The sequence below is a fragment of the Heterocephalus glaber genome, unplaced genomic scaffold (genome assembly GCF_053883595.1).
Source record: "Heterocephalus glaber isolate CG9 unplaced genomic scaffold, H.glaber_assembly_v1.0 deba00000738, whole genome shotgun sequence".
NCBI classification, from domain to species: Eukaryota; Metazoa; Chordata; class Mammalia; order Rodentia; family Bathyergidae; genus Heterocephalus; species Heterocephalus glaber.
Genome location: NW_028258161.1, coordinates 2,847,004 through 2,874,635, shown reverse-complemented (window position 1 = coordinate 2,874,635; position 27,632 = coordinate 2,847,004). Strand labels below are relative to the sequence as shown.

Below are 27,632 nucleotides of genomic sequence, written 5' to 3'. Positions count from 1 at the left end.
AGGAAGCAGCAGCTAAAAAGCCTTGAGGGTGAATTGAACAAGAAACAATAAAGGGGAATTTGATGAACTTCCTAACCAAGACCAGGAGACAGCACAGCATCTGGCGAACCCGGGCTTTGTGAAATTGCAGACTGTGACTCAGTGTATAATGGAATCAATTCAATGGGCTGTGACCAATGTCTGGGGAAGGAAGGAAGAAAGGAACAGAGGAAGGAGGGAAGGAGAGAGGAAAGAAGGAAAGGAGGAAGGAAGGGAGGGAAAAGGGGAGAGATAAAAGGGGAAGGGAAGGAGGAGAAAAGAAACAAAAGCAGGAAAGAAGGAAGAAAGGGAGAGAGGAATGGAGACTGACACTGTCTCTTGCAAGAAAAGTGTATTTGGGGAAGCTTTTTATAATTTATACAACCGTGTATATACACCCAAGTTGAGGTATAAACAGTCTGTCCTACTGCAGATTACAGTCAGCAAAGTTTGAAAGTTGCTGCTCTAAGTCCTTTGCCACACTGTCCAGACCTGGACAAGGAATGGAGTGGAACTGGGGCCTCCCCACCAGCCCCCACAGGCTGATCACTGCCTGTCAAGGAGTCCCTTAGAAATGAAATGGAAACTGAGGCCCAGGAGGGGTGCGCGCATCTTTTTTGATTTGGCTTTTTGAAAAATAACCAGATTTCTAGCTTCTTCTAATTTCTAAGTGACTCGAGAGACCACACACAGGCACTGAGGAAGGAGAGAAGTCAAGAAGGGGAAAACATGATTTTTAGCAAGCTGCTTCCAGTGGGCTTAGCAAAAGAGAGAAGCAGAAAAATCTTCAAGGAAAAGGGAATGGGAAGGGGAAAGGGTAGATGGAGGACAGGGTAGAGCTCCTGGAGGAGGCACAGTTAAGGACAGGAAAATGACACTTCAGGCCCATCTCCTATGCCACCCTCCACCACCAGGCTCCCACATGGGGCTTCATAGGAGAGGAGAGGCCACCAGCCTGCCACCCAGGAGCCCCACAGAGCTAGGAGGAAAAGGCCTGGCCAGATGGCCAAGGAGTCCCAGAACACTGCAAAGACCTGAAAAGTTCAGATCTGAAAAACCAAAGCAAGAAATGGACTTTGACTTTGAAAAATATAAGAAAGAAACAGAAAAAAACAATTCCTCAACTCAGGATCCCGAGGAGGAAGAAGGTGTTGCTTCTACTTTGGAGAGGAGGAGACGCCTAGAAATGGCATAGAAGGACGGGCCAGACGGGTGGCTTTGCGCCAAGCATCTCTAGGGATCAGGCTTCATTTATTTGGTCATGGGGAAGGTAGAGGCTCTTGCCAAAGCGCCCCACTGAACAGAAGGGTTTCACTTTTTTTTTCTTTTGCAGCATTGGGGAGTGAACCTAGGCCTTCACATTGAGCTACATCCCCTGCCTTTAAAAAAAAAAAAAAGTGTGACTTTGAGACAGGGTCTTGCTAAGTCACTAAACTGCTCAGATTGAGCTTGAATTTACAATCCTTCTGCCTCAGCCTCCCAGGAGTGCTGGGATTACACACATGTACTACCATACCAGCTAGATTTTACATTGCAGGGTTAACTCAAGAAGGGCAGTGGTGGTGAGCCTAAGGCATCTGTGCCGCAGGGGGCTGTTTGATATCATGGAAAGCTCTAAAAGGTTTGCCATCATTGGTCTTGCCTGGTTGGGAGATGAATGACTCTTGAGCTATTTTCCTACTGAGTTTTCTGACAGAGAGAATGACTCATTAAACCGAGATTTGAATTTACGGTATGAGGCTAGTGCAGAAATGAAAATTTGGCCCTCTTACCTACAGTCTATGCACTTTCCTGGGCTCTTAGTTCACCCTAGGATGAGATTTTATAGATGAGGTGTGAACTATTAAGACTTGCTGTCTGAACAGCAAGCAGGCTTCATCTCTGAACTAATTTCCTTGGTTGGCAGTGGCTATTGGGAGCACTGGGCGAAGTTCCATGAGCCCCTGTCTTCATTCCACAGGAAAGACTGTGGTTATAGCTCCCAGCAGCTGAATCTAGGGCTGTAGTGGGTTGAACGGTGGCCCTTCAAAAAGGTGAATCTCCCAGAGTCTGTGTATGTCACCTTTTAAAAATAGAAGTATCATTGCTGATGTAATTAAGTTAAATATCCTGAGATGAGATCACCCTAGATTAGGATGAACTCTAAAGCCAATGACAAGTGTCCATATAAGAAAAGAGGAGAAGGAAGGAAGACAGAGATGGGACAAATGCTGCTGTAGGCAAGAAATGCCCATGGCCATAGAAGCTGGGAAGAGACCAGGAAGGAGCCTTCCTGTGGGGGTGGGGAAGGGAGTGTGGCTTTGCTGATACCTTGAGTTTGGACTTTTGGCTTTCCAAACCATCAGAGGATAAACTTATGTTGCTAAGCGACAGCAGCCCTGGAAAACTAGTTCACGCGGTAAGGTATTTGCTGACTTAGTATGCAACTTCATTTTAGGAAGATGCAGAGCTCTAGCTAAAGACGTAAGACAACAGGGAAGGAACTTCATGCCCTTACCAAGTACCAGGAGGCTTGTTCAGGAGGGGACTGAGAGCAGCAAGCAGTGCTCTGTCACTGAGAACACAGCACTAGCTGACAGCAAAACGGGAGAGGCAACGGCCTCACTAGTGTGAGTGGGACTCTGGTGAAGTACTTTCTTGATGTCACGAGTCACTGAAAAGAATTGGTTGTCAGATATTTTTCTCAGGAAGAAAACTGGAGGAGAACTGCCATTTATCAAATACCTAATATTCCTTTATATAGAGTGTCTTGCTCAATCTCTGCCACTGGATAAATCTAGTATTGTGAGTCAGGAGTAAGGAATCTGCAAGCTCTTCCGGTGAAAGAGCCAGAGAGCAGGTCTCGCCTCTGCTTCCGGCTCAACTGCACCGCTGAAATTCTTGTCGCAGCACCATGCTGCCTCAGACAAGAGGCTTTTCCTGGTTGGTGTTTTTTTATGGCTTTTTGAAAAACAGCTTTGTTCGAGGTATAATTGATATAAAATGCACATATTTTAAATGCACATGGGTGAGTTTTGTCATCTGTGAAAAAACATCACCACAGTCAAGGTTGTGACTTGGCCATTATCTCGCAGTGCTTCCTCTTGCTTATTTATAAACCCTCCCTGCCCTGTCTCCACTCATCCCACTGTCATTGCACTGTAGAGAAGAGCTTGAGCTTGGATCATCTAGATTTTGTGTCACTCAGCATAACTGAGATTTACCCATGTTGCTGTATAAATCAATACTTCCTTCCTTTTTATTTCTGTATAGTGTTCCTGTGTATTAATATACTGCTATGTATTTATTCATCCACTTGTTGATGAACATTTGGGCTGTTTCTGTTTTCTGGGCTACAAACTTTCATGAACATGGTATTATATAAACAATAGGGCTTCGTTTCTCTTGGATAGATACCTAGAAAATCTAAGTCATATAGACACAGGTACATTTTCAGGTAGGTATATGTTTAACTTTATAAGAAATTGACAGTTTGTAAAATGGTTGCACCATTTCCAATTCCCGCCAGCAATGTGAGATTGTTCTAGGTATTTTACATTCTCACTAACATTTGGTCAGTCTGTTTAATTTTATTAATTCCAACAGACATGTAATGGTAACTCATTTTATTTTAATTTGCACTTCTCTAATGCCTAAGGACTTTGCACATCTTTTTATATTCTTCTTTGTTATTCACATATTTTTTGGTGAAGTATATGTGCAAATCTTTTGTCACTTATTAAACTGAGTTGTTTCTTAATTGTTGGGGTTTTAAGAGTTTTAAAAAGTATACTCCAGATATAAGGTCTTTCCCCGAGTCTGAAACACTGTGGATTCATTTGTCTGGGCCGCTCTAAACCCAGTTCAATGTAACTAAGTACGATTAAATGGGTGATAGTTCAAATCCCTGTGCAGTCCTTCATACCTCAGATTTCACGATGACATTGTGGGAAGAGATAGCCAATGAAGTGTCACCACCTGTGTACCTTCCTTGAAGATTACTGAAAAGGTTAGTTGATTTGGGATCTGCTTTTAGAAAGCAATTGTTAAAGAATACACATAAACCAAGAGGGAGAGACATCCAAACCCGCAATATTCAGCAGTATCACTGAGAACCCAGGGAAAATTTGCTCTGAATGTGGGGGCCACACCCTAAGGACACTCAGCCTGGACCCCCTGTGACTCTTGCAGGCTCAGGGGGACTGGTTGCTGGAAGGATGGTGGACTGAATGACTGTGGGACACCCATGTTAACAAAGCCTTTTGTTCTGAGGCAGGTTAATGTTAAGGCCTCCTACCTTCCCTTTCAGTGATCCCCCACCTGTGTCTGAACTCTCTATTTGCTTCCCCAACCAATAATCTGAAAAGCTCAAAAGTGATAGACAGTTAACTAAATGCATATTCCGTAGGGCAGTATTTTACAAAATATTCACCAGACTTTATTTATCTAGTCTATTGTTAATTGGTTAGCTCATCCTGTTGTTCGAATATCCATATCCCTAATGGCTGTTAGCTGTTAAAACATTCTAGTACTTATCTTCTGGTGCACGTATGTGCTAATGTTTCTGCTCACTGTGTATCAAGAGTGAGAGACTGCTGGGTCAGAGGACTGTTGTGTATTCAGCTTTAGTAGATACTGTGAAGTCATTCCAAATGGCTGTACACTCTCAGTGGCAATGAATGGGAGGTCTGATCACGGAAACATCCTCACTTGCATTGCTAGTATCTATAATTTTAAGTATTCTGATGACTGTGAGTTGTACTGAACTGTGGTTGGAATTTTATTTTATTTTTTTCTGTTCTTACTGATTTTTTACCTTAATTTTTTCAATGGTCAAAAGAAATTTGTTGATGTGTTCCTAGCCTGGTATATGTGTATTTTGGTAACTATTCCATGTGCCTGTTATAAGGGTATATTCTGCAGTTGCTCAGTATATGTTCTAAAAATGTCAATTAGGTTAGTTTTGTTTATTGTATAGTTTAAAATTTCTGTATTCTGGATGGTTTGGGTTTTTTTTTTTGCCTTATTCTATCAGAATAGTGTGATAGTTTTGTTAAAAGTATATTTAACTGGGCCGGGGATTTAGCTCAGTGGTTTCACCGCCTGCTGTGCAAGCGCAAGGACCCAAGTTCGATCCCAGGTACCAAAAAAAAATTTTGGCCAGGGATTTAGCTCAGTGGTTCTGCCACCTGCCTTGCAACCACAAGGACCTGAGTTTGATCCCTGGTATCAAAAAAAAAAAAAAAAAAAAAAAAAAATATATATATATATATATATATACACACACATGTATATTTGACTCAGATTGATTGTGAAGTTCAGTTTTTTCTTTGGTTCTGTCAATTTTTTGCTTTATAAATTTTGAACTTGTTTTTGGATCATAGATATTTAACATGATTATGACTTCCTGATGTATTGAATCTTTGATCTCTGTGAAATGTCCCTCTTTATCTCTAGTAAATCTTAAAATCTCCTTTGTCTGCTACCAATATAGCTTCACTGGCTTGTTTTCATTTGTGTTTATAAGTGTGAAAAACTTGTATTTTCCAAAGGCATCCACAATATTTCCCATCCTACTGCCCCCTTACAATGAGTCCTTGATAGTCCTCTGTTGGGATGATGGGGTCTATATGGCCTTCCCTTGAAACCTGGAGTGGAGTACAGAAGACATGACACACCGTGACTTCTGAGGCTAGATCATGAAAAATCAGTGCACTTCAGTCTTGTTCATTTGGGTGAAACTTGTGGCATTTAGCAACCATCCTTTGAGAAAGCTCAGACCGGTCCACATGGGGCGAGTGCATGGAAGACCATCCCAGGAACTCTGGCCAGGAGCCCAGCAAGTCCAGCATGAGCTGCCTCTGTGACAGCAGCCCCACTGGCGGGTCAGCCTCTGCCCTCGCATCTCCCCGTTCCTCCTATCCCTCCAGCCCAGCCCTCTGAAAAAGTAGAAACCCAGCTAACCAGGCCCTGTGCTCGCCCAGGGGCCTAATTACCAACGTGATAACATGCTTGTTTTATGACACTAAACTTTGAAAGTATGAGCAATAGTAACTGGAACGGTAGCATACATTCTCTTTCCTTCGTTGGCCTTTGTGTATTTTTAAGGTGTGTCTCTCATAAATAGTAGGTAGAGTTCTAAAAAATTGAGTCTGAAAATCTTCTTCTTTTAGTTGGAACAACCTATTTAAATTTTTGTATATTTAGGTTTAAACCTACTGTCCTACTTTTTTCTTATTTGTTATGCTTCTTCAGTATTCCTCTTCTATTCTTTCTTTCCTTGTTTTAGGTTGATTGTATTTTATTCACTTTTTTCCTTTTTAGCTATGCACTAGTTATATATTCTCTTGTAAAAATTTCTAACAATTACACCAGAAATTGCAACATTCTGGACTTTCCACCCAAGTTTACAGTTTCAGATAACCTTTCAAGATAACTGTTGTCAAGCTGAGACAAGAAAGACACGAATCAGAGTTAAAAGGAAGAAATTCAGTTGTGATTACTAACACCAGGAGATAGTGTGGTCTACATAGATCAGAAACCTATGAGTTTTTGAAGGGGTCATCTTTTTAAAGAAACTAAGAGTTTTCAAAAGCCTTTGGAAGCTGGACGTGGTAGTTCTGGGAGGCTGAGGCAGGAGGATCATAAGTTCGATCCCAGTCTGGGCAATTTATGAAGAGCCTGTGTCAAAAATAATAAAAGAAGGCTAGGGCTGCAATGCAGTGTGAGGATTCAGTCCCCAGTTACAGCCCCCCCCGACCCCCCCAACCCCCGGACATTCAAAGCCTGTGGATGGTATACACTTTAAAACAACCCTGGAGTCCCCAAATTTCCATGAGCAAGACGCAGTCTGCAAAAGTTATTTCTCCTTCAAGGAAGACATGCTCTGCCATTCCACTTCAAGTGTGGCTATGAAGGATAACAGGCAAAGAAGCACCGAGGGAAGAGCCAGAGGTAAAAGAGAACAACAGATAAGAGAGTTCCTTCAGAGAGCACATCCTGGTTAAATCACAGATTTCCCTGCCTGTGGGGCAGATAGGCCCAGGAATCACAGGACTTCTATATCTCCCCTTCCTCTTTGAGGAGAAGGGAACTTTTTTCCTGGCCAGAACACAAAGTGTTGCGCTCAGGCCTGAGGAAGAGGATGTACCTGCTGGAGACCTAGCCCTTGCAGGGTAGATGCAGCAGTTGCCACATAGGATGCGAGGCTGTTTCTTTTGGGAGGCAGTGAATGTGCTCTGTGAGTGGGAAGAAGATACTGTGGATAGACTGCCTGGAGGGGTGCATTGTGGCTGAGACTGCCCTGCATCAAGAAATGGATGTCCACTTTCCTGGACATCCAGGACCTTTCCCACGGCCCTTATTTTCCACCCTCCCTTGCAAGAAAACTTGGCCTTGCTGAATTGTAGACAATGGAATATAAGTGGGAGGGAAGTGGCAGTTTTCAGATGTGGCCATGAAAACTTCCTGGGAGATTCTCTGAGCTGTCTGCCGTTTTGTCTTGATGCTGATGAACACCATGACATTAGGAGTCATGCTTTCAAAATTGTGGACCGCCAAGACAGAAAGGGCCTCAGTTCCTGCGACTCTGCTCAGGCACCTGGTTTGGAACTTATTGCAGTGAGAAAGCAGTATCTGTTTGATATGGCAGCTAGCATTATCCTAATACACAAAGGTGTCACACCCCAACCACACACAAAGCTCTCTCTACCCTAACATGGCGTGCAAGAGGGGAGGGATATATTTTAAGTCTCTCAATCATGATGGTTTTTCTAAGTGGAAAAGTAAGTTGAATTTTAAGGGAGAAGTCTGTAAGCTGCATCTGGGAAAAGTGGGCTTCCCTCTTTCTGTAGCAAGGAAGCCCCTGGAACCCCAAGGGAAGGAGGCAGCGAGTCCCTGGGAGAACAGAGGAAACCAAAGTCAAACAGAATTGTGGATACTTCAAATTCTTCACATCCACTTGGTGACAGAGATATGATTAGAGCCAGGTCTCTGCTATCACTGAGGGCAGAAGGCAGGAGACAGGCACACACCCACACTTATGTTTTAGCAGACAAGGGAGAATGGATTTCTTTAGTCTTATGGTTTTTCTTACAAATTCACACCAATTTTACATCACCATATATCTCAGTGCTTTTAATGGGAAAGGAAGTTTTAAATTATTTGCCATAAAATAAAGAGAACTCTCCAGGAAGATGTTTATCCATCCCTGGACACCCTGCTGCTCCCCCTCAGGCAGGCTTAGATCCCAGTTTGAAAGAAATGGCTTGATCATGGATGCAAAACTATTTTCATACTAAGGCCTGGGCCTGTGGGTCCTTTCCCTCCCGACCCCTTTTCCTATAGTTTCTGGCCAATGGTCCCCCATCCAGCTCCAGTCTTCAGAGTCAAGCCTGAGAGGCAGATCTGCCAAATGCTCTGAGGCTCCGGTCAGTACCCTCACCTTCAGAAAGCTTCCTGTGGCCCTTCCAAGACCCCTAGTTCCCTGCCCTGGCCCACTGCTGCCTGGCCCCCAGAGGCACTGATACCTAGCACTCACCATGGCCTGTTGCCATTAGTCTGTTTGCCTCCTCCAGAAAGGGGGATGCCTGGAAGTACTCAGTCACATTGCTGCATGAGTGAGCTTAGGTAGCTGCTCTGTGTCCCCAGGCCACTCCTCACTGTGCCCCCAGCGCCCTCCCCACTGGTCACATCTTTGGGTAAGAGCTCGGTTGTGCACACTCACTGGCTGGGTGAAGGGCTCCGGAGGTAGTGGGCCTGCACTGCCCTCACGTCGTCTTCATCTTCCTCTCCCGGAACCACCTGCTCCTCCTCTGGGTCCCTGCTGGTCGCCATGATGGCCTGTCAGCCTGTCAGTTTGGCAGGGGAAAGACGGTTAGGGAGTCAGGTTCCAGAGCTTTGTAGGGTGAGAGGATGTGTCCGTAGTGTCACCTTGGGAATGGCAAGGGGAAGGCTACCACATGTTAGTACCTGAGAGGGTAAAGGACCCAGCCCAGCTATGTTAACAGGACACCAAGAAGCTCACACCAGCTGGGTTAGCAGCCACCTTAGGGACGTGGTATTTAAGAAGGAACAGTTGGCTCCTTTCACAGCTGCTAGCAAGGAAGTAGTGAGGGGAACCAGTCTCCACTATGGCAAAAGAGGTTGAAGCATAATTAATTCCTCAGACTAGAAAGATCTATTGAAATTATAGGGTGTCCACGCACATACACACACACTGCACTAATGGGCACCCCTGCTGTTTCTGCAGGGAGAGGTGGTGCTGGCCTTCCTCGGAGTCTAATGGAGGCCATGCGAGTCAAGGCCTTTGGCTCAGGTGCCGTCCACAGCCTGTTAAGCCGCACAAAGCCCCCTGCAGCTAGTCTCAGACATCCCAGTGGGGCCCTGCTGCGCAGAGCAGAGCTGCCATCTCTAGTTGGGGCTCTTGGAGATGGAAGGAGGGAGAAGCACACTCACCACCGGCCAGCCTGTGTGTCCACCCCAGGGCTGAGGTCCCAGATGAAATGGCCAGAAGCTCCAACCAGTGAGAGGGGACCCAGCACTCACTCCTCCTCCTGGTTTCTTCACTGAGGGCCAGGACAGCTGTTAACAAGAAACCCTAGCCACTCTCTAAATTTAGCCTCTGGCCCTGCGGGCTGGCAGGAAGGAATGCAGCTCTCAGGACCTGTCCTAAAGCAGGCCTCCCTTAACTCTTTCCCTTCTCCTGGCTCCCTGGACACTGACCTTCAGCAGTAGAGTTGGAAGAAGCTCACCCTCTGTAGATGAAGAGGCCAGAAGCGATGGTTTCCTCTGGCTGCTCTCCACATCCTCCCGCCTGGGATTGCCTACTCAGAGTCCTTCCAGAAGACAATCTAAATCCACTAGTCAGAGGGAGTAAATGAACTTACCTCGGCCTCCTGGCAGCTTACAGAGGCCTAGAAAAAAGCCCAATACAGCCCAACGGGGAGGGTCCATAGATAGATTAGATAGAAAGACAGACAGACAGACAGACAGACAATAGGGAACACTGTGGTGTGATTGCTTGTGCCTAGGATAACATTTCTTTTAACAGAAATATCTCTTCTCAGTAAACTGGGCAATTGTACTTCCCCTTCACATCCCCTACCTGTATTCCACTTGCGGCCCTTGGTGACGGACAATTGACAGGCCTAGGTGACAAACATTCTGTGAACTTCATCATAACCAACCCTGCCTCACTACACTCCAGTCTCCATCATTATTGTCAAAACAAAACCCGTACCCTCTTGTCCTATATTCTATGATTACTCCTCTATTCATTCTTCTATCCATCCACTCACTGGTCCACCCATTTGCAAATATTTGTTGATTACTTACTATGCATCAGGCATTGTACTTGACCAAAATTAATAAGACACATAGCTTAAAGTTGTCTTTCTTCTTAGGTAGATGGAACCACGCCCAGCAAATAGTACCCTTAGAAATTGGCTGAATGAATGAGTGAGCTCACCATTTATTAAGAGGAATGAGACATGGATCAAAAATAACCCATGCATAAGACAGAATGAAGTTAGGGCCCTAAAAGAGACCAGAATGCTGTGTGAATTCAGAGGAAGGAGAGAGCCCTTCTGATGGAAAAAATCAGGAAATGCTTCATGGAAGAAATGGTGATATATGGGCCAGCTTCTAAAGGACAGGTTAGATTATAATAGCTGATATAATAGGGGAAAGGAACTACAGAGGGGACAATGTGGGCAAATTTTTGGGCTAGGAAAGTAGTAAGAGTTGTGGGCGTGAAGAGACATCTAACTGAGTCAAAGCATAAGCCATACATCCTGGAAGGTAGGTTATGTTGTAGAACAGATGCATGAATACTTAAAGGCCAACCTAAGGAGCTGGATTTCACTTGTTAGGTTCTGCAGAATCAGTGATAGGAACAGAGCAGAAAAGTGACGTCCTCAGGGCAGTAGCAAGACTGACTTGGCAACTGTACTATAAAGTATCAGGGCTGAAAAATTATTACACACAATAAAAGAACTCAACAAGGTGGCTAAGTAAAATGCAGTAGCTTTTGTATGTCAAACAAACCTAGCATAGCTCAGTGGTGCTACACCTGGGTGGCAAGCACAAGGTCCTGAGTTCAATTCCTTGGACCAAACAAACCAATCAACCTATTAGCTACAAAGTATTGATAAAATAATTTATATGGGAAATTCTGAATCCATAACACAAATAAATAATGGGGAAAGTATTTGTAATACTTATCACATCCAAAAGTTAGTTTCCCTAATACACAAAGAGCTACAAGAAATCAACAAGCTAAATACCAAGAACCTAATAAAAATATGGACAAGCGAACTACCTAAACTCAGAGAATGAAATACAATATAGTATAATATGAGGTATGTCTGAAAAATATGGTGACTGTTTAAATTTTTAAAAATTTATTACAGCAAAAGACCCATTGGAATTAAATCCTCTCAAAATCCTTCCCCTTGCTCTGAGCACACTTATCCCAACATTCTTGCCACTTTCTGAAGGAGTTCTGGAGGTCTCTTTTGAAAGTATTTTTAGTTGTGTTATCATGGCTGCCTTGATGTCCTCATTTGATTCAAACATTCATCTTCCTTGGTCATTTTGACTTTGGGGAAGAGCTGGAAGTCACACGGTACCAGATCTGGTGAATGAGATGAACGAGGACACAGTGTCACGTTTTTATGAGCCTGCCTTTCTGTTGGATGGCACTTGGCAGCAGCATTCACCATAGTTTTTTTTGATGTTTTTTTTTTTTTTTTGTACCAGGGATGGAACTCGGGACCTTGGGCTTGTGAGGCAGGCGACAGAACCACTGAGCTAAATCCCCGGCCTTATCACCATAGTTTTGATCACACCTCATAAAGACACTCAGATATTTTGTTAAGTGAAAAAAAATATTTAAAAACTATTACAGAACAGTGATACATATACTTACATAAAATATCTCTATATTCTATATAATAAAATATATGTAGATATCTATATATGTATTATATAGATATATAATATGTACTGTTATAGATATATTATGCAGATATACAGAGAGAGACAGATATAGATATATATAATATCTACAGGAGAAACTGACACCAGTGGCTACTCCTAGCGTTTCCTACAGGATTTATCACACTTTAGGTAGGGTGACCAGCATCTCAATTTGCTTGGGACTGAGGCAGTTCCCAGGACATGACGTTTTTGGGCTAAAAACCTGGAAAGTCCCTGGAAGACTGCCACAGGGTGGTCACATTATCTCCAGGATTATCTTCTTTGTTTACTTGGGCATTTGCTATGTTCCCGACCAGATTATAAACTCAGAGGGAAGGGGCTTCCTGTCCTCTCCACAACGTTGTGTCTGCCCTGGTATGGGGACTGAGAACAGGATGGAAGTAGATCAAATCATATTGGGTCTCAGACGGTTTCAGCAAACATGGGAAACACCCTTCTTTTACTACCTCGGAATCCCACCCTTTCATAATGTGGCAGCAGCTTCCGACAGTTATGAGAGGCCCACACCTTAGTGTGAGGCCCAGGACTTTGGACACCTGCTCACTGAGAAGGCAGGGAGGTGCCTGGCTCCAGAGGAAAGTAGGGAAGACTCCTCTTGGGACCTTCAGAGCAGTAGGTGGAGCACAAGCCCAACCCCACAGGTGAGTTCATCTGCCAGTCCAGAGGAGGGCGGGCCTGTGGGCCAGGCTGGGCAGAAGTGGGCAGAGACCTCAGGCTGGCTAGGCCACAGGCTGGTGCGGGCCACTGGAGGGCTTGGAGCAGAGAGGGAGCAAGACCTCAGAGTGAAAGATGCTGCCTGTGCTGTGGATGCTATGTGCAGGTGAGTGAGCCCCGCTCTCAGGTAGCGCCCTGGGGTGGGTGAGACATAGGGACCTAGGGCTGGAGGAGAGGCTGCTGGCCAGAGCTACTTATTCTCCATTCCAGGCCAGTGCCCAGACCAGAATGGTTTTCATTTGCATATTAATAAATAAAACCCCAGCCCTTTGCTGGAATGAAGAACTCAAAGTACCCTCAAGACCATTTTTTTCCTGTGCCCAATTGGATCCTAATGTTACCGGGTTTCAGGGTGCAAGAATCTCCTTCTAGAGCTGCTTTCTAGGTTCTTTCAGTCCTGAGCAAAGAATTGGTTGAGACAAGCGCAAAGGTAATAAAGTTTTACATTTACTAAAGACAGGAAAAGAAACAGGCTCTGCAAAGCGAATTCGGGCCAAGTAAAAGTAGGAAAATTACACTCGACAGGAGAAAGTGGTCTACAGTGAAAGAACACAGTAGCAAAGAGCTTAGAGTCTACTGTCCTTTTGTATCACCATTCCTGATCTGATGCCAGGTTTAGGCTCTCCTGTCAAAAACCTGCTTGAGCTCTCGAGAGAAGTCCACATTGGGGCTTCAGGAACTGTTCTGCGCATGTGTCCTGGGGTTTTGTGATTAACAGGTCACGCCTATTTCCCCTGCCAGTTTTGCCACACCCTGATCTCCTGTCTCCTTAGGATCAGATATCAGAGCTCACTGTAGTAGGGACAAAGTATTTGAATCTGGGTTGTCCTGGAAAATGAATCTAAATACATTTGCTATCTGGGACTTTAACTGTTGCCTCAAAACCAGAGAAAGACACAAAGATAAGGATGTTAACATGTATAGGGAAACTGAGGCAGAGAGACAAGGCAATTTACAAAATATGCACAGAGCAGCAACAAACTAGAAGGCTTTTGCCAAAGGCCAAACCTCCTCAGGTCTTTATGTACTCTGGGCTTTGAAAACTCTGAAGAACGGGAACCTCCTGCCCACAGATAGACTCCAGACATTTATAGATCTATGGTTGATTCCAAATCAAGTGTTATGTAGCAAAATCATGTGGAGATCCGTGGAGTGGATAAGGGTTGGAATGGAAATCTTGGATGTGAACAGCAAGAGGGAAGTAGAGAAAAGGGAGTTTGGGCAATTTGAGGCATACCTTTAGTCAGTGCCTTGAGCCATCAGCTTACCATTCAGAAGCTGTTGTGGGCTTCCAGGACCTGGCAGTGATGGGGAGGTAGTAAGAACTGTACTGGGAAACTCCCCAAGCCTGGGGAAGTGGTGCTCTAGAGTTTGGTTTAGAATCCCGTCAGTACCTGGGGGAAACCCTGGACTACCAGCCCCCCTCCAGCACAGTTCCCCAGCCCCAGGCCCCCTTTGCTGCCCCAGCTCTCAAAACCTAGCCAAGAGTCAGGGCAACCTGCTGCTAGAGGAGGGCTGGGTTCAATGGCTGGGAGGTAGATCCAGAAAAAATGAATTAGCTCAGAGGGCTCAAGCTATGCCCAGAGGTCCATCTGCTGAGGGCTGCAGGCTCTCATCGTCTACTTAGATGGCTGGGTTTATTTATTCTTCAACAAACAACTCTTTACTGAGCACATGTGAGGTGTCAGGACCCTAGAGGTGAGGAGTCTGGAATGACCAGAGTCCCAGCCATCAGATCCAGACAGGAGGATGCTGCAGGCCCCGAGGGACAGTAGCTGAAAGGAAGTGACCGTTCTGTCCCAGTTGGGCCAGTGATTTGCTGACCATCTCCTGAGCCAGACTCTCCTCCATGCCCTACGTTTAGTCTGGCAGTGATCTATGCAGGGGTAAAAAGTAATGTGGATTTGGGGAAAAACGTGAGCACAGCTGCTCACTAGCTTAGAATGAAAGGCCCCCTAGCCCTGAATAGCCTGGAGCAGGCCCTTTTGCCTCTTCTTCCAGGTGACTTCATCTAGCAGACCAGTTCTCGGGCATCTGTTTCAACACACTGATAAAGTGTCTTCTCCCCTCACTGCCTTGCCTCCCCCTCCCAGCAGCTCAGCCCAGAATCCAATGCCCACTGGCTTTTCTCCCTCCACATCCACTCTAAGGGGAAGAGCCAGAGCTGTGGAGCAGAGGGAGCCGGGCACGGTGCCTACCTGAGGCACATGGACAGACTTTGCCACCAGGAAGTAGTATTTAGTGGTGAAGCAGTCATTGCCATCCCTGGGAGAAAAGAGGGCCTTAAAAGATAAACTCTGAGTGTCCCAGCTTGGAACAGAGGCCCAGGTAGGAGCAAGGAAATCAGAGAGGGCTTCCTGGTAGAGGTGGAGCCTAAGTTGGGTTCTAGAGGACCTACTGGTTTCCTTCCTCCTTTCTCCATCTGACTGTGCCAATAGATTTGGCTGGGAGGGAAACACCAAGCTGATGAGATAGGCCCCAGTCTCATCAAACTTAGGGGAAGCAGAAGATATCATCAAGGCCAATGCAGGTGGCTAAAGTCCGCACACTAGGAAATGTAAAATAAATGAAACTGTAGCACATGCCGACAATTCCAAACAAAGGCAGTGACAAAATGCACCTCCCTGCCAGGGACATGTTCCAACCACCCCCACCAGGCACTCTAGGGCCATCACAGACCCTCAGGGGGCCTGACCCCAGCCCCTCTTCCTTAGCTAACCGCAGTATGGGGCAAAAACTTCACCTGGCAAAACTCAGTTTCCCAGACTGTAAAATGGAGAGGGTAATTCACAATGTGTAAAATTCCATTTTCCTTCCCACAGGATTATAACAGATATTAACTGAGTTTGCACATATGAAGATCTTAGAGCAGTGCCTAGGACATCATAGGCACTCAATAAGTGCTAGTAATTATTATTGCTGTTATTATTCATCAGGCAAATGTAGTGTCTCAGTCAGATAATCAATGAGACTTCAGTGAGTGGGTGATCTGAGAGTTCTAATCTGGGTGATGCTGGCCAAGAGGTCACTGTGCTAGAGCCCTAAGCTATTACCAAAAAGCCACCATTGCCTCACCCCTCCCAAAGGCTGCTAGAGAAAATGCTCCAATATGTGCACAAAATTAAGTCTCTGGGAAAAATTTTCAGCAGCTGGACGCCTTGAAAGGTTTGTGATAGGAGGTCTGGATCAGGAAAAGAGATACATTAAAAAAAAAAAAAAAGACCCATCTGGAACACTCCAGGGCAACAAAGTCATCCAGCATCTCTGCCAGGAGGCACTGACATTGTTGAGGACCTGAAAACACACACACACACACACACACACACACACACGCACAAAATCTGCCTTCCTGGAACTGCAGGAAGCTTCCTTGTTTTCCTAATTTACCTTAAGTTACAAAGTACTGCATTACACAGAAAATAAAGAAATCTATCATCGTAAAATATCCTACCAGATTAAAAAAATCTTTTTCTCCTCTAAAATCAACCCATAGGTCGTCAAACCCATAGGTGGTCAAACCCATGGTGGGTTTTAGTGAGAACTAAGTTTCTGGGTCACCTTTTGAAGCTGTTCACACCCGCTGGAACCCTCCTTGGCACCAGGTCAGAGGCCCTGTCCCCAGCTGGGGGCTTTCCCCGAGTGAGGCCTCATGTTGATTCATCTGAAGCCCAGGTGAAGAGTCCCCTGGTTGGCCCTGCCTGGGAAGCGTGTCTGAGCCCAGTGTCACTTACATGACTAAGCTCCCTGCCGTGGCCTGACCCACCCAGGCTGAGCTCAGGTCAGAGGCACACATCTGATGAGAATCAGATAAGAGCATCCTGCTTGTGTCCTTAGAATCTCCACCCCAAGAAGGTGGTGTGTGTGCTAGAGCCAGGGCAGTGTGAGCCTGAAAGTACAAGTGTAAGACCGGCAGCCTGCCCCCCATCTGCTCCAAAGCCCTGGGCCTATGGCCCCTCTAATCCTAAGGCCTACCTCTTCCGGAGCCTGGCCACAAGTCAGAGCCAGTGCTTGTGTGGGAATCACACTGCCTGCCTGAAGAGCTGTAATCTAGATTAAAATGACTCAGTCCAGCCTGGGTCCTTGATCTAGTCCCAGCCCTGAAGAGGAAAGGGTGCAGGGAATGGCCAGTCAAGAGGAATATGTGTTAAAAGTGGGAGGAGTGACAGTTTAGGACAGTGGCTATCTGCTATGGTTGCCCATTAGAATCACCTTGGGAATAAAAAAAAACTCCCCTAGGCTCCCCCATACCTTCTGAATCTGAAACCAGAGGGCAGGATCTGGGCTTCTCTCTGATTTAAAAAAAATTACCTATGTGGTTCTGATGTGCAAGTCCAGGGTTAGAGTTACAAATGGAGCTGGAAGAAATGTTAGTTTAATGATCAGTCACTTCTGATACTCTTTGTGTGAACTGAAGCTCAGTTTTGCATCACCTGGGTGCTTTCCTGGGTTACTGTCCAACCTCTGTTTTGGTGCCTGGACTCAGGAAGCCTTACTGCATGTATTCTGGCTATACTGTGTGCCTAAGTCACCTGGGGACCTGGATAAAATGCAGACTGATTCAGTAGGTCCAAGACAGGGCCTGAGATTCTGCATTTCTGTCTCCCAGGTGATGATGCTTTGTGTCCAGGGACCTCAGTTTGAGAACCAAGGCTCTAGGAAGACTTGTTTATGGACACCAGTGTGATTCCCACTTTGCCTTTTCCCTCCAGATCCCAACCCAGGGCTTCTCAGGAACCCAGCTGTGCTGCTTGCTGTTGTTTTTTTGGGGTTTTTTTGGTAGCAGGGATCTAACTCGGGTCCTTGCCCTTGCAGGGCAGACGGCAGCACCACTGAGCTAAATTCCTGGCCTCTGTGCTGCTTGCTGTGATGTTGGTCACCAGGAGACCTGGGGATAGTGTGCCAGGCCAGCTAATCTCTCCACCTCTTCCAAGATGCTCTGTTCCATGACACATCCTCTCCTATTTCTCCTCCTCCACTGGACCCTTGCTCCTTTCATTTCTCCTTGGCAGCCTAATTCCATAGAGCGTCAGCGCTCCTCACACTCAGTCCGAGATTCTTCTAGTTTTACCGTGTGTCCACACCCATATCCAAAGCTCTAGTTTCCACCCATTCCCAGGAGACTCATAGACGCCTGTCTTCAAATCCCACTTCTCTCCTGAGCGAGAGTCCCACCAGCCCTGTGAGTCCTCGACTTAGAGGACTCATGTGTCAAAGCGCTTCACATTCACAAGTTAAAACAAAATCATGATCTTGGGCTCCAGACCTGCATCATTTCCAGTGATTTTCTGTCCAGTAAATGGACCCTATCCATCTAGGAATGGAAGGCAGAGACCTAGCAGTCATCAGTTACATTTTCTATCGCTATGTAAGATACTATCCCAAATTTAGTAGCTTAAAACAACACAAATCACCTTTTTTTTTTGGTACTGGGGATCAAACTCAGGGCCTTGTGCTTGCAAGGGAGGCAGCAGCACCACTGAGCTAAATCCCCGGCCCACTAATCACCTGTTTTGCTTGAAAGCTTCACTTGGGAAGGGAGTTGCCAGGGCACCTCTTGTCTTTGCTGCCTGTGGCTTCAGCGGCACCCATCTCATCCGGCTAGAAGGCCCACTTCCAAAATGGAGCGCGTGGTGGCTGTTGAGCTGGTGCTGACTCTGGTTCCCTGTGCTGTGGACTCCCACAGGGAAGCTTGGGTTTCCTTAGTGTGGCTGGAGTCTCAGAGCAAACACCTAAAGAGACCGGAAGTGGAAGCTGCCAGTGTCTCAAGGCCTAGGTGCCGAAATGGGCCAAGGAAGATATCATATTCTCCATTCTATGGGTCAATCACAGAGCCCAGCTTTTTATTTTTCCCCTTTATTATTAGTGTCTATTAATTTTACAAAATACTAGGTTTCAGTAGCTATATTTTTATTATTTTTTTTTCCAGTACTGGGGATCGAACTCACGACTTTGCACTTGTGAGGCAGGTGCAGTGCCACTGGGCTAAATCCCCAGCCCCACTCAGTAGGTATATTTTTATCACATCATCCTCCCTATTACTCTCCCTTACACTTTCTCCCCCTTATTCACTTCCTGTTGTCTAATAACAATCTCCCTTCTACTTTCCTGTTATCTTTTTTAGATTCTACCTATTAGGGAAAACACGGATTTGCCTGTCTGAGTCTGGCTTATTTTACTCAACACAAAGATCTGCAGGTCCATCCATTTTCCTGCAAATGACAAAATTTCATTCTTATTTATGGCCAAATAATACTCCACTGTGTATACATTACCATATTTTCTTTATCCATTCACCTGTTGATGGGCACTTAGGCTGGTTCCATATCTTGCTATTGTGAATTGTGTCACAATAAACATAGGCATGCAGGTATCCCCATGGTAGGCTGCCTTTAATTCCTTTGCAACCCCACCACTTAATGAGGACAGTTTCGGAGAATTTGGGACTATCTTTTAAAGGTGCCACATTACCCTTGATCTCTTCCCCTCTTGACTACAAATTCAAGTCCTCACTGTACACTGATGATTTTAGCTCTCCACTATCTCTCCAATCCGTTCATATTTGTCTGTTTTCTCTCCTGGCATCGTCGCTGGACCCAGCCCACACTGTGGTCCCCCGGCAGTGGTGCGGCCCCAGAGCTGCTCTGTGGAGGACCTCAGGGAGTCGGCAGTGGGCAGCGTGGCTGAAGGAGGCTGACTGCGAGCGAGATGTGTCCTCTGCAGCCCTGCTGGAGGAAGCCACTTGTCCTCGGCCTGTACACTGTTTGCCTCCCTGGAACACGCTGCACCCTCCCGCCCCTGAGGCCTGCACAGCGCTTTCCCTCCGGGGCCCCCTCTTCTCCCATTTTCTCAAGGTGCACCACGCTCCTCTCCAGCTGGGCTCCACAGTCCCTTCCTCAGGCCCACTCATCCTCCCCAAGCCCCCTGCTGTCGCCTCTCCTCGAATGTGTGGCCCTTGTTACCATGATGGTTTCACATTTATTCTGCGATTGTTTACTTACGACTGTCTGACTCGCCCAGAGGGCGGAACACTGAGAGCGGAATTGCCTCTCTCTGCCGCTATTGCTTCCCCGCGGCTGGCGTGGAGCCTGGACCTCGGGCGCCTGCGCCATTGCTGGAGGGCGTTGCTGAATGAGCCCCACCCTTTGCCCTCACTGGGCCGCAAGCCCCTGTGCTGTCACCATCTCCCATCCCGCACTCCTGTTTCTCCTTCCAGGCTGTCCTGCTTCTCTCCAAGCTTCACTTTGCTAAGTCGCTGTGTCTCCCTGGATCTTCCTGTCCTGCTTCCCTTTCCAGGGCTTGATGGCTACAGCGGCTGGCTAGGGAAGGAGTTGGGAATTCCGGTGCTGAGATCAGACACGTGGAGAACACAGTGGGCTTGGAGGGCAAGTTCGGTTGCTCTCAAACTGCCCCTCATTGGCAGCACTCTATCCAGTCTCTGCTGTGTCACCTCTCTCTGCCTGCTCTGCTGGGCAGGTCACCGTGTCCCTGGGACAGCCCTCTCTGCCCAGGGCACCAACTGTCACACATGGAACCCGCCTCTTTCCTGAAGTGCTTCCCGCTCCTCTGCTACCAGTGACCTTCGAGCTGCTTCCTTGTTTTCTGCCCTGCTGAGTCAGGGATGCCATAAACACCTGGCACGGGCAGACATGGCTTCAGACACACACTTCTGGTTAGGACAGTCACAAAGTTCCCTGGAGAGGAGCAGAAAATGTAATCAGTGCCCTAGAGCTCACTGCCCTGCACTTGTGCACTGTCTCTTCTCCATCTGCCCCCAGGGGAACCAGTGGCATTTGCCAAGAGCAAAGCTAGGGCTGCCCTTGTGCCTGGGCCCTGCCCCTCCTGTTCTCTGCCAGGCTGGGGTCTTGCTCCCTCTGGCTTCTCTGTTTTCAGCCTCTTCCCTTCTGGGCGCTCCTTGCCTACAACCTGCAGACCATCCAAATCTCTCCATCTTCCGTGTAGCGGGGCCTGAAGAAGCCTTTTCAAGATGCTTTGTGGCCCCTACTTTCATCTTTCTCCTTCTCCCCCGTCAGGTGACCTCCTTGTGACAAAAGCTCACTCTCACTGACTGTACATCCTCACCTCCTTCTTGGCATTGCAGTTCCAAGAGTACTGCGTGTTTATTGCAGAACATCTAGAAGATACAAGTATGCAGAGAAGAAACCCGAAAATTCCCCGTGGTCCTCAATTCCAAAGATACTTGTTATTAATACTGCTTGTATTCTGGTATGTTTTCTTCTAGAATTTGCTGCCTGTGATTATGCAGGGTTGGGATGTTAGATACAGTTTTGTATCCTGCTTTATTCCTTTAAATACACAAGTTCAACATAATTGAGTCCCTTGGGGGGCTGTGTTAAGACCCACTTCCTCAGTAAGCCTTTCCTGGTTTTAACACATCCCCCTCCCCCAAATTCTTTTGCACTTATACTTTAACACTTCATTAAGTTCCATTAAGATTCTGGTGTCCAGTGACTTCTAAGTGCATGCCGGGCAGGGATTGTGCCACAAACCACCCAATCAACAAGGTCTAATTAACACCCAGCTTTGCATAGAGCACTGGGGATTGAGCTAGCAAGGCATGGCTGCAAGAGAAGTCTGATACTCAGAGCTGCTGAGTGGAGCTGGCCCCTGGGGAGGAGAGGACCCTGAACACACAGCCCCACATCATATGAGAAGTACATGGACGTGGGGTGCATGCTGCCAGAAGCAATTCAGAAAAGCCACCTAGCAGTATGTGCTGGAGTGGTCCTGGTGGGCTTCCAGAGAGGTGGGGGCATGCCTTGCACTAAACTTGGACTTGAAAACAAATTCACTGAAGTGAGCTGAATGTATAGATTTCTAAAGATCCACATTGATCATACAGTCCCACAAAGGGATGGAGCTCTTTCTATGCATATCTGTATTTGTGTGTGGTACTAGGGACTGAACCCAGGGCCTATTCTCTGAGCTACATCCCCAGCTCCTTTATTATTTTTTATTTTGAGACAGGGTCTCAAAAGAGAGCTGGGGTTACAGGCATATGTACCACCACTCCCAGCCTGATTGAGAGGTCAACCACCCCCTCCTTGCCTTTCCCTCCTCTCCACCAGCCACCAGTTGGGGAGCCTGCAGGGGCTGTCCGCTGAGGGAGGCAGGACATACCAGCCTGCATGTGGGAACTGCCTCCTCCTCGCTGGAGATCCTCTCTTCCTCAACCCCATTGCAGGATATCGAGCTCTGGGGTCAGCTAGGTCCCTTCTGGCCTTCAGCGTTTCCTCCCTAACAAGAATGTGGTTTCTCTGAACAAATGGATTTTCCTAAGTGGAGGCATCATTGCCGGTTTCCCCAGGGTTCCCATAATGTGCTGGGGGTGCCTCAGTTCCATCAAGCATTTCATTATCTTCCTTGGATGTATTACTTTTCATTTAGCTCTCAAGAGACAGTTTATTATCTTCTTAACAAATCTTAATTATTTACAAGCAAGCATCAAGTCCAAAGCCTGGCTCTTTGCACCCCACCTCCTCAGGGAGATTAAATGACCTCTCCCATTGCCCTCTGGGGCATCCCGCAGTCTGAACTTCCCTCTCTGGGGCTCCTTGTGTGCTTTATTTTGTTTTGGGGTAATTTCTAGCAATCCATGGGGAAAGTTCTTCCACCAAGATTCTCTGCTTGCAAATCTCACCCCTGTTTTAAGCATAAATTTTCTGTTACTTGCTCCTTGGCTGACAAAGAGTACTTAATGGAGCTGCACCATGTGGGGGCCACTTTGCTGAGCCCTGGGGAATGTGAAGGTCAGGATGACACAGTGACAGTGTAGAATGTTTATAGAGTTCTTGCTCCGGTGCCAGGTTAACTTATTTTACCCTCACTGCAACTTTGAGTTAGAGAACGTGGTTATGCTCATCTTACAGTTGAGGAAGCTGAGGCACAAAGTTAATTCAGTTGTGCAGAAGTGAGAAGGAGGATGCAGCTGTGAGCACTAGCTCTGCTGTTCAGGCTCTTGGCAACTCTAGCACATTGTGCAACAAAGTTTCACGAGAGAGAGGTAGGTGGTGGGGTGGTTGGTTGGAGCATATTGCCTTGCGGGGATACTTTTTCTTTTTCTTTTTTTTTTAGTGGCACTGAGGATTAAACCCAGGGCCTTCGCATTGAGCTATATCTCCAGCCCTTTTAAAATTTGTATTTTTGGCACAGGATCCTCCTCAGTTGTTAAGTTGCCCCGACTGGGCTTGAACTTGTGATCCTCCCGCCACAGCCTCCCAGAGTGCTGGGATTCCAGGCGTGCATTCCCTGACGTTTGGAGATTTCAGGAATCTAGCCAGTCAGGCCTGCTCCATTTGACAGGATGGGAAGCCCTGAGAGCTGAGAGGTGCTGGCCAGCAGGAGGCCTGTTGCAGGGATATTACCAGCCCTGGGTCCAAGTACTGCCCTTAGAGCTTGGTGAAGAGGACTGATGGTGTGTATGGGTCCAGTCTTCGTCCACGAACTCCATGACGTCACGGCTTGCACTCACCTCCCAGAGCAGCGTGGGGACCTGGCGGTACGGGGCAGGCACTCGTGAAACACCTGACGGGGAGCTGAAGAAAGCATGTAGGGGTTTCTGTAACGGAGGGTGCAATGTGGTCAAGGAGTGGAACAGCAAAGGGTTCTGCTGGGGGTCAGGACGAGCACCCCCCCGGGCCCTGCTGGCAACACTGAGCTCTCGGCCCTGACTGTCTGTTGGGCAGCAGCCCCACACCCTCACTCGGCTGCCTCATCACACGGACCCACGGCCACTCTGCTGTTGGTCAGTTATCGGATCGGGAAAGAGCAAAGTGCTCTCCTTCTCTGAACATCAATTTTGTCATCTGCAAAATAGGGATAAACAGGTGTCCACCTTTAAGGAGAATGTGAGAATGAGCCAGGAAATACCTGGAAAACACCTGCATGGTGCCTGCACCGAGTCATAATTACCCTAACATGGGACCAAAAGGAATTGGAAATTACCGACTGCATAGCCACATAGTAACTATTTTTCTTCCTTTGGTAGTTACCTTAACATCCTTTTTATTATTATTTGTTTTTATGGTACATGGGATTGAACCCAGGCCTTCACGCTGAGCTGCGTGCCCTCCCCCTCCTTTTTTGGACACAGGATCTCGCTATATTTCTAAGCTGCCCAGGCTGGGCTGGAATTTACAGTCCTTCTGCCTCCGTCTCCCAGAGTGCTGGGATTACAGGCACGCTCCACCATGCCCAGCCAACACTTGGATATTGAGTGAGCTCACTTGTCTAAGGGAATGACAGTGGACTGGTCCTCTTAGATTTACTGGTGAGAGTTAGTGCCATCAGGTAGAACGTGCCACCGTGTGGGGTCAACATGGGCCACCTGGGTTCTGCCAGATACAGCAGTCCCTTACTGTGTAGCTCCTGAATAAGGTATAGGACAGTCACTGTGCAGGTCACGGGGAAGCCTGGGAGTAGTGGCCCTGAGGACAAGGCTCCGGCAAAATGGGTCCAGGCAAGGGCAGAGACACAGGGGTGAGATCGGTGGCAGTTGTCGTGGACATGGAGAATAGCCTCCAGACAGGCTTTCTGAACAGGATGAGGGTGGGGCAGATGGGCCAGAGGCCCTTGCAGCAACCAACTTCCTGAGCGAGGAGAGTAACTTGCTAGTAACAGCCATGGTAACGAGCGTGTTTCCTGATAGGTGAAGGGAATGGAAAGACCAGTGGCAAAGTAATGTAGAGGGGTCCTCTCAGCTACCTGGGTGGCACCTCTGGCACAGGCATCAGCAACTCTGGAGGCTTCGTGGCTCCTGGCACTGGAGTCACCATGAGGAAAATACTCAAATGCCAAGGAGCAGGAGGCTAGCTTTTAACAGCTTCCTGTTCTTTTTACCCCTGGTATCCGGTTCTCTCAGACTTTATAAACTGGCTCATTGCCTTCGCCACACAGCATCCGCTCTGGAGAGGCGGCTGGTTGCCACTCTAGGAAGTACAGTCTTTGAGTGAAGCACTGCACACTAAGTGTGAACAATTTTGTTCGCAAGATAAATCTGCATTTTTTAAAGGAAGTGTATTAATCCAGCTGAGACCTTGATTGAATAGTGGCGTCTCCAAAACTGGCCAAGGAGAGTGATCTTCAGCAGGGACATTTTCCTCCCCTACAATGCAACCTCATGGCGGGGCCACAGGAAAAACACTTGCTCACTCCTCCTGACAAATCGGCCAATTACTTGCATCTTTAGCCCATCTGTGGATAAATAGCCTGGGGTCCTTTCTGAGACCCGCCACCTCCCATCACCTGACTCACACTCTCATCTATCCTACGAGGATATCATTTCTCTTTCCATTCTATTTGGGTTCATCCTCATCAACAAACAGTGTCAAAAATATTTTCTAAAGGCCCAAACCTGTCTTGACTCCACAATTTTGTGTAGCTGGCACAGCCTCATCTTCTCCCCTTTCCAGCAAAAGTCCATGCATCCCATTTGCTCTGGAGCCCATTCCAGTCAGACTTTGTCCTAACTGCACCACTGAATTTGCTCATGGCATGGGCAGCTCTGTGTGGCCACATCCAGTGGTCACCTGGATCTGTCCTCAGCTCCCTGGTTCAACAGATCAGCGGCAACGGAATAGTTGACCCTCTTCCCTTTCAGGAGACATGTTTCTTGCTAGGCCTCTGCCAAACGCTTTCTTTTGGTTCTCTTCCTGTCTCTCAGACTGGTTCTTCTTCTGCCTTGCTGACTCCACCTCATTGTCTCGACCAGCAAGCACTGGCATCCCAAGTTTCAGTCCCAGACTTCTCTGTTATGATCTCAGTGTCCTCTGGTCATAAATGATGGAGAGCTGATGGCTCCCCAAGATGTGTCTCCTCTCTGCCCTTCTCCACAAAGCTCCAGACCTACACAATGGCTTCTTCAGTTCTCCACTTACATGTCTAATAAGCAACCCAGACTTCACACATCCACAGACTCAGTTCCCCACTGATGCCTGCTCTTCCCTCAGCTTTAGTCATTTGGATTTCACTCTTCCCAACCTTTTAGGACAAACCCTTGTATTTATCCTTGAGGCCTCTTTTCCTCTATCATGCCCAGTTCCACTTGTTGTCCAATCCTATTGGCTCTTCTTCCTAAATACTTCTCATTTTGGATCATGTCTCACTACCTCTCCCATTATCACTCATATCCAAGCCACCATTAGCATGACCTGCACTGTTGAAATTGTCTCTTGCAGGCTTTCCTGCCTCCACACCCTCCACACTCTTCCCCAACCCCTCCTGGGTATTCCTCTCACATCAGCCGGAATGATCCTTCAAAACTGTGCATACGTATAGCTCTACTCAAGTCTCTCCAAGGGCTTCCAGCTGCATTCAGAGCAAAATACAAAGGTTTAAGCCCGGGCTGTGGCACTTGATGCTGTCTGAGGCACCCCTACTTCTCGGGCTCATCTCCTCTCAGTGTGCCAGCTTCCTTGCCATTCCCTGAACATGAACCAAAGTTATAAGGGGTGTTAAAAATACATGACGAATATTCAAATTTTTAAAAATTTATTACAGTAAAAGACACATTGCCATCAATCCCCTTCAAAATCCTCCCCCTCGCTTTGAACATGCTTATCCCATCATTCTTGTCAGTTTCTGAAGCAGTGGAGGTGCTCTTTCCTGAATGTCTTTACAAGATATTATCAAAAATATGATGGGTGCCACTGCCTAGTGCCATCCAACGTAGAGGCAGGCTCATTAAAACATTACAGTCTCCCCATTCACCTTATTCACCAGACCTGGCACTGTACAACTTCTGGCTCTTCCCTAAAGTCAAGATAATTATGAACGGTGAGCATTTTGAATCCATTCAGGATAGCGAGGCAACTAAAGATACTCAGGAAAGGTGTCTTCCAGCACTGCTTCAGAAAGTGGCAAGAGCCCTGGGACAAGTGTGTTCAAAGTGAGCCGGGTGTTTTGAGGAGGATTCATGGTGTTGTGCCCTTTACTGTAGCACGTTTTTAAAATTTAGACATTCACTGTGTATTTCAGTCACGTTGCATACCCCCGCCTGCTGCCTGGGCCTAGAGGAAAGTCTCACCACAGTGTTCACCCACAGGACCCTGTGCCAACCATCATCAACCACCCGACTCAGAGGCTTGACTCTGTCTTTGTTTTACTCATAAATCTTCCCCCAGGAGAGGGGGCTGTGCAGGGACAGTTGAGCTCTGCACCCCTTGGTGTCAGCTGGGCGGCTGGGCGGCTGGGCTTGTTGCTCACTCCTTCCTCTGGGAGTTGAAGTTGGTGCCCGAGAGCCAAAGTGGGAGTCCCAGACACCTGGATCGGCCTTGTGATCTGTGGCTGCTGTGACCATCCCCAGAGGACCAGGACAAACACATGGCCTCTCCTGTGTTAGCCTCAGAGCACCTAGTGTCACCTGCCTCACAGCCACCCAGGTCGAAAGGACCCCACTTCCTGGTGGAGGCACGTCCCCATCCCAGGGTAAGGAGAGTAGATGTGACAGGAGAGAGGGGCAGCCGCATTCTTCTCTCACCCCTTTCTGATAAACTTACATTAAATGAACTCCCCAGGCAATGCCCAGTACCTCATACCTTGAAGAAATTTCACTCACAAATCTGTGCCACTGTAAGAATTCCACGAATATTTGTGATAGTTAAGCTTGTATATCTGATTTATTTCACTTTATGGTCTCAAGGTGCACCCATTTTCCTATAAATGACTCAAATTTATCTTTCTTTGTAGCGGAGTAGTACTCCATTGTGTATAAATACCAAGTCTTAGTTACTTTTCTCATTGCTGAGACAAAATACACAACAACCAAAGTTAAAAGAGGAAAGGTTTATTTTGGCTTACAGTTTGTGGAGGTTTCAGTCCATAAAACCCTCCAAGGCAGGGAGGCATGGCAGACAGACATTGCAGAAGAAAAACAATTCATGGTGGACAGAAGGTAGCAAAGCAAC

General features: G+C 47.0%; 2 protein-coding genes across 4 annotated transcripts in view; one reads left to right on the top strand and one right to left on the bottom strand.

The window, feature by feature from the left end:
* Styxl2 (serine/threonine/tyrosine interacting like 2) overlaps window positions 1–20,007 on the bottom strand; it is a 50,727-nt gene extending 30,720 nt beyond the window's left edge. Inside the window, exons 1-4 of one of the 3 annotated variants that reach the window (XM_087206833.1) lie at window positions 19,710–20,007; window positions 18,217–18,440; window positions 9,454–9,579; window positions 8,723–8,846 (exon numbers count right to left, since the gene is read on the bottom strand). In XM_087206833.1, coding sequence (XP_087062959.1) covers window positions 8,723–8,832 — 110 coding nt within the window. In that variant the 5' untranslated portion in view covers window positions 8,833–8,846; window positions 9,454–9,579; window positions 18,217–18,440; window positions 19,710–20,007. Of the gene's footprint in view, window positions 1–8,722; window positions 8,847–9,453; window positions 9,580–18,216; window positions 18,756–19,709 lie in introns of those variants that run through there. The other 2 variants (XM_004865195.3, XM_087206834.1) reach the window with 2 other exon arrangements.
* Window positions 12,609–27,632, top strand: part of Gpa33 (glycoprotein A33) — a 32,396-nt gene continuing 17,372 nt past the window's right edge. The window contains exon 1 of the mRNA XM_013065746.3: window positions 12,609–12,817. Coding sequence (XP_012921200.2) covers window positions 12,787–12,817 — 31 coding nt within the window. The 5' untranslated portion in view covers window positions 12,609–12,786. The remainder of the gene's footprint in view (window positions 12,818–27,632) is intronic.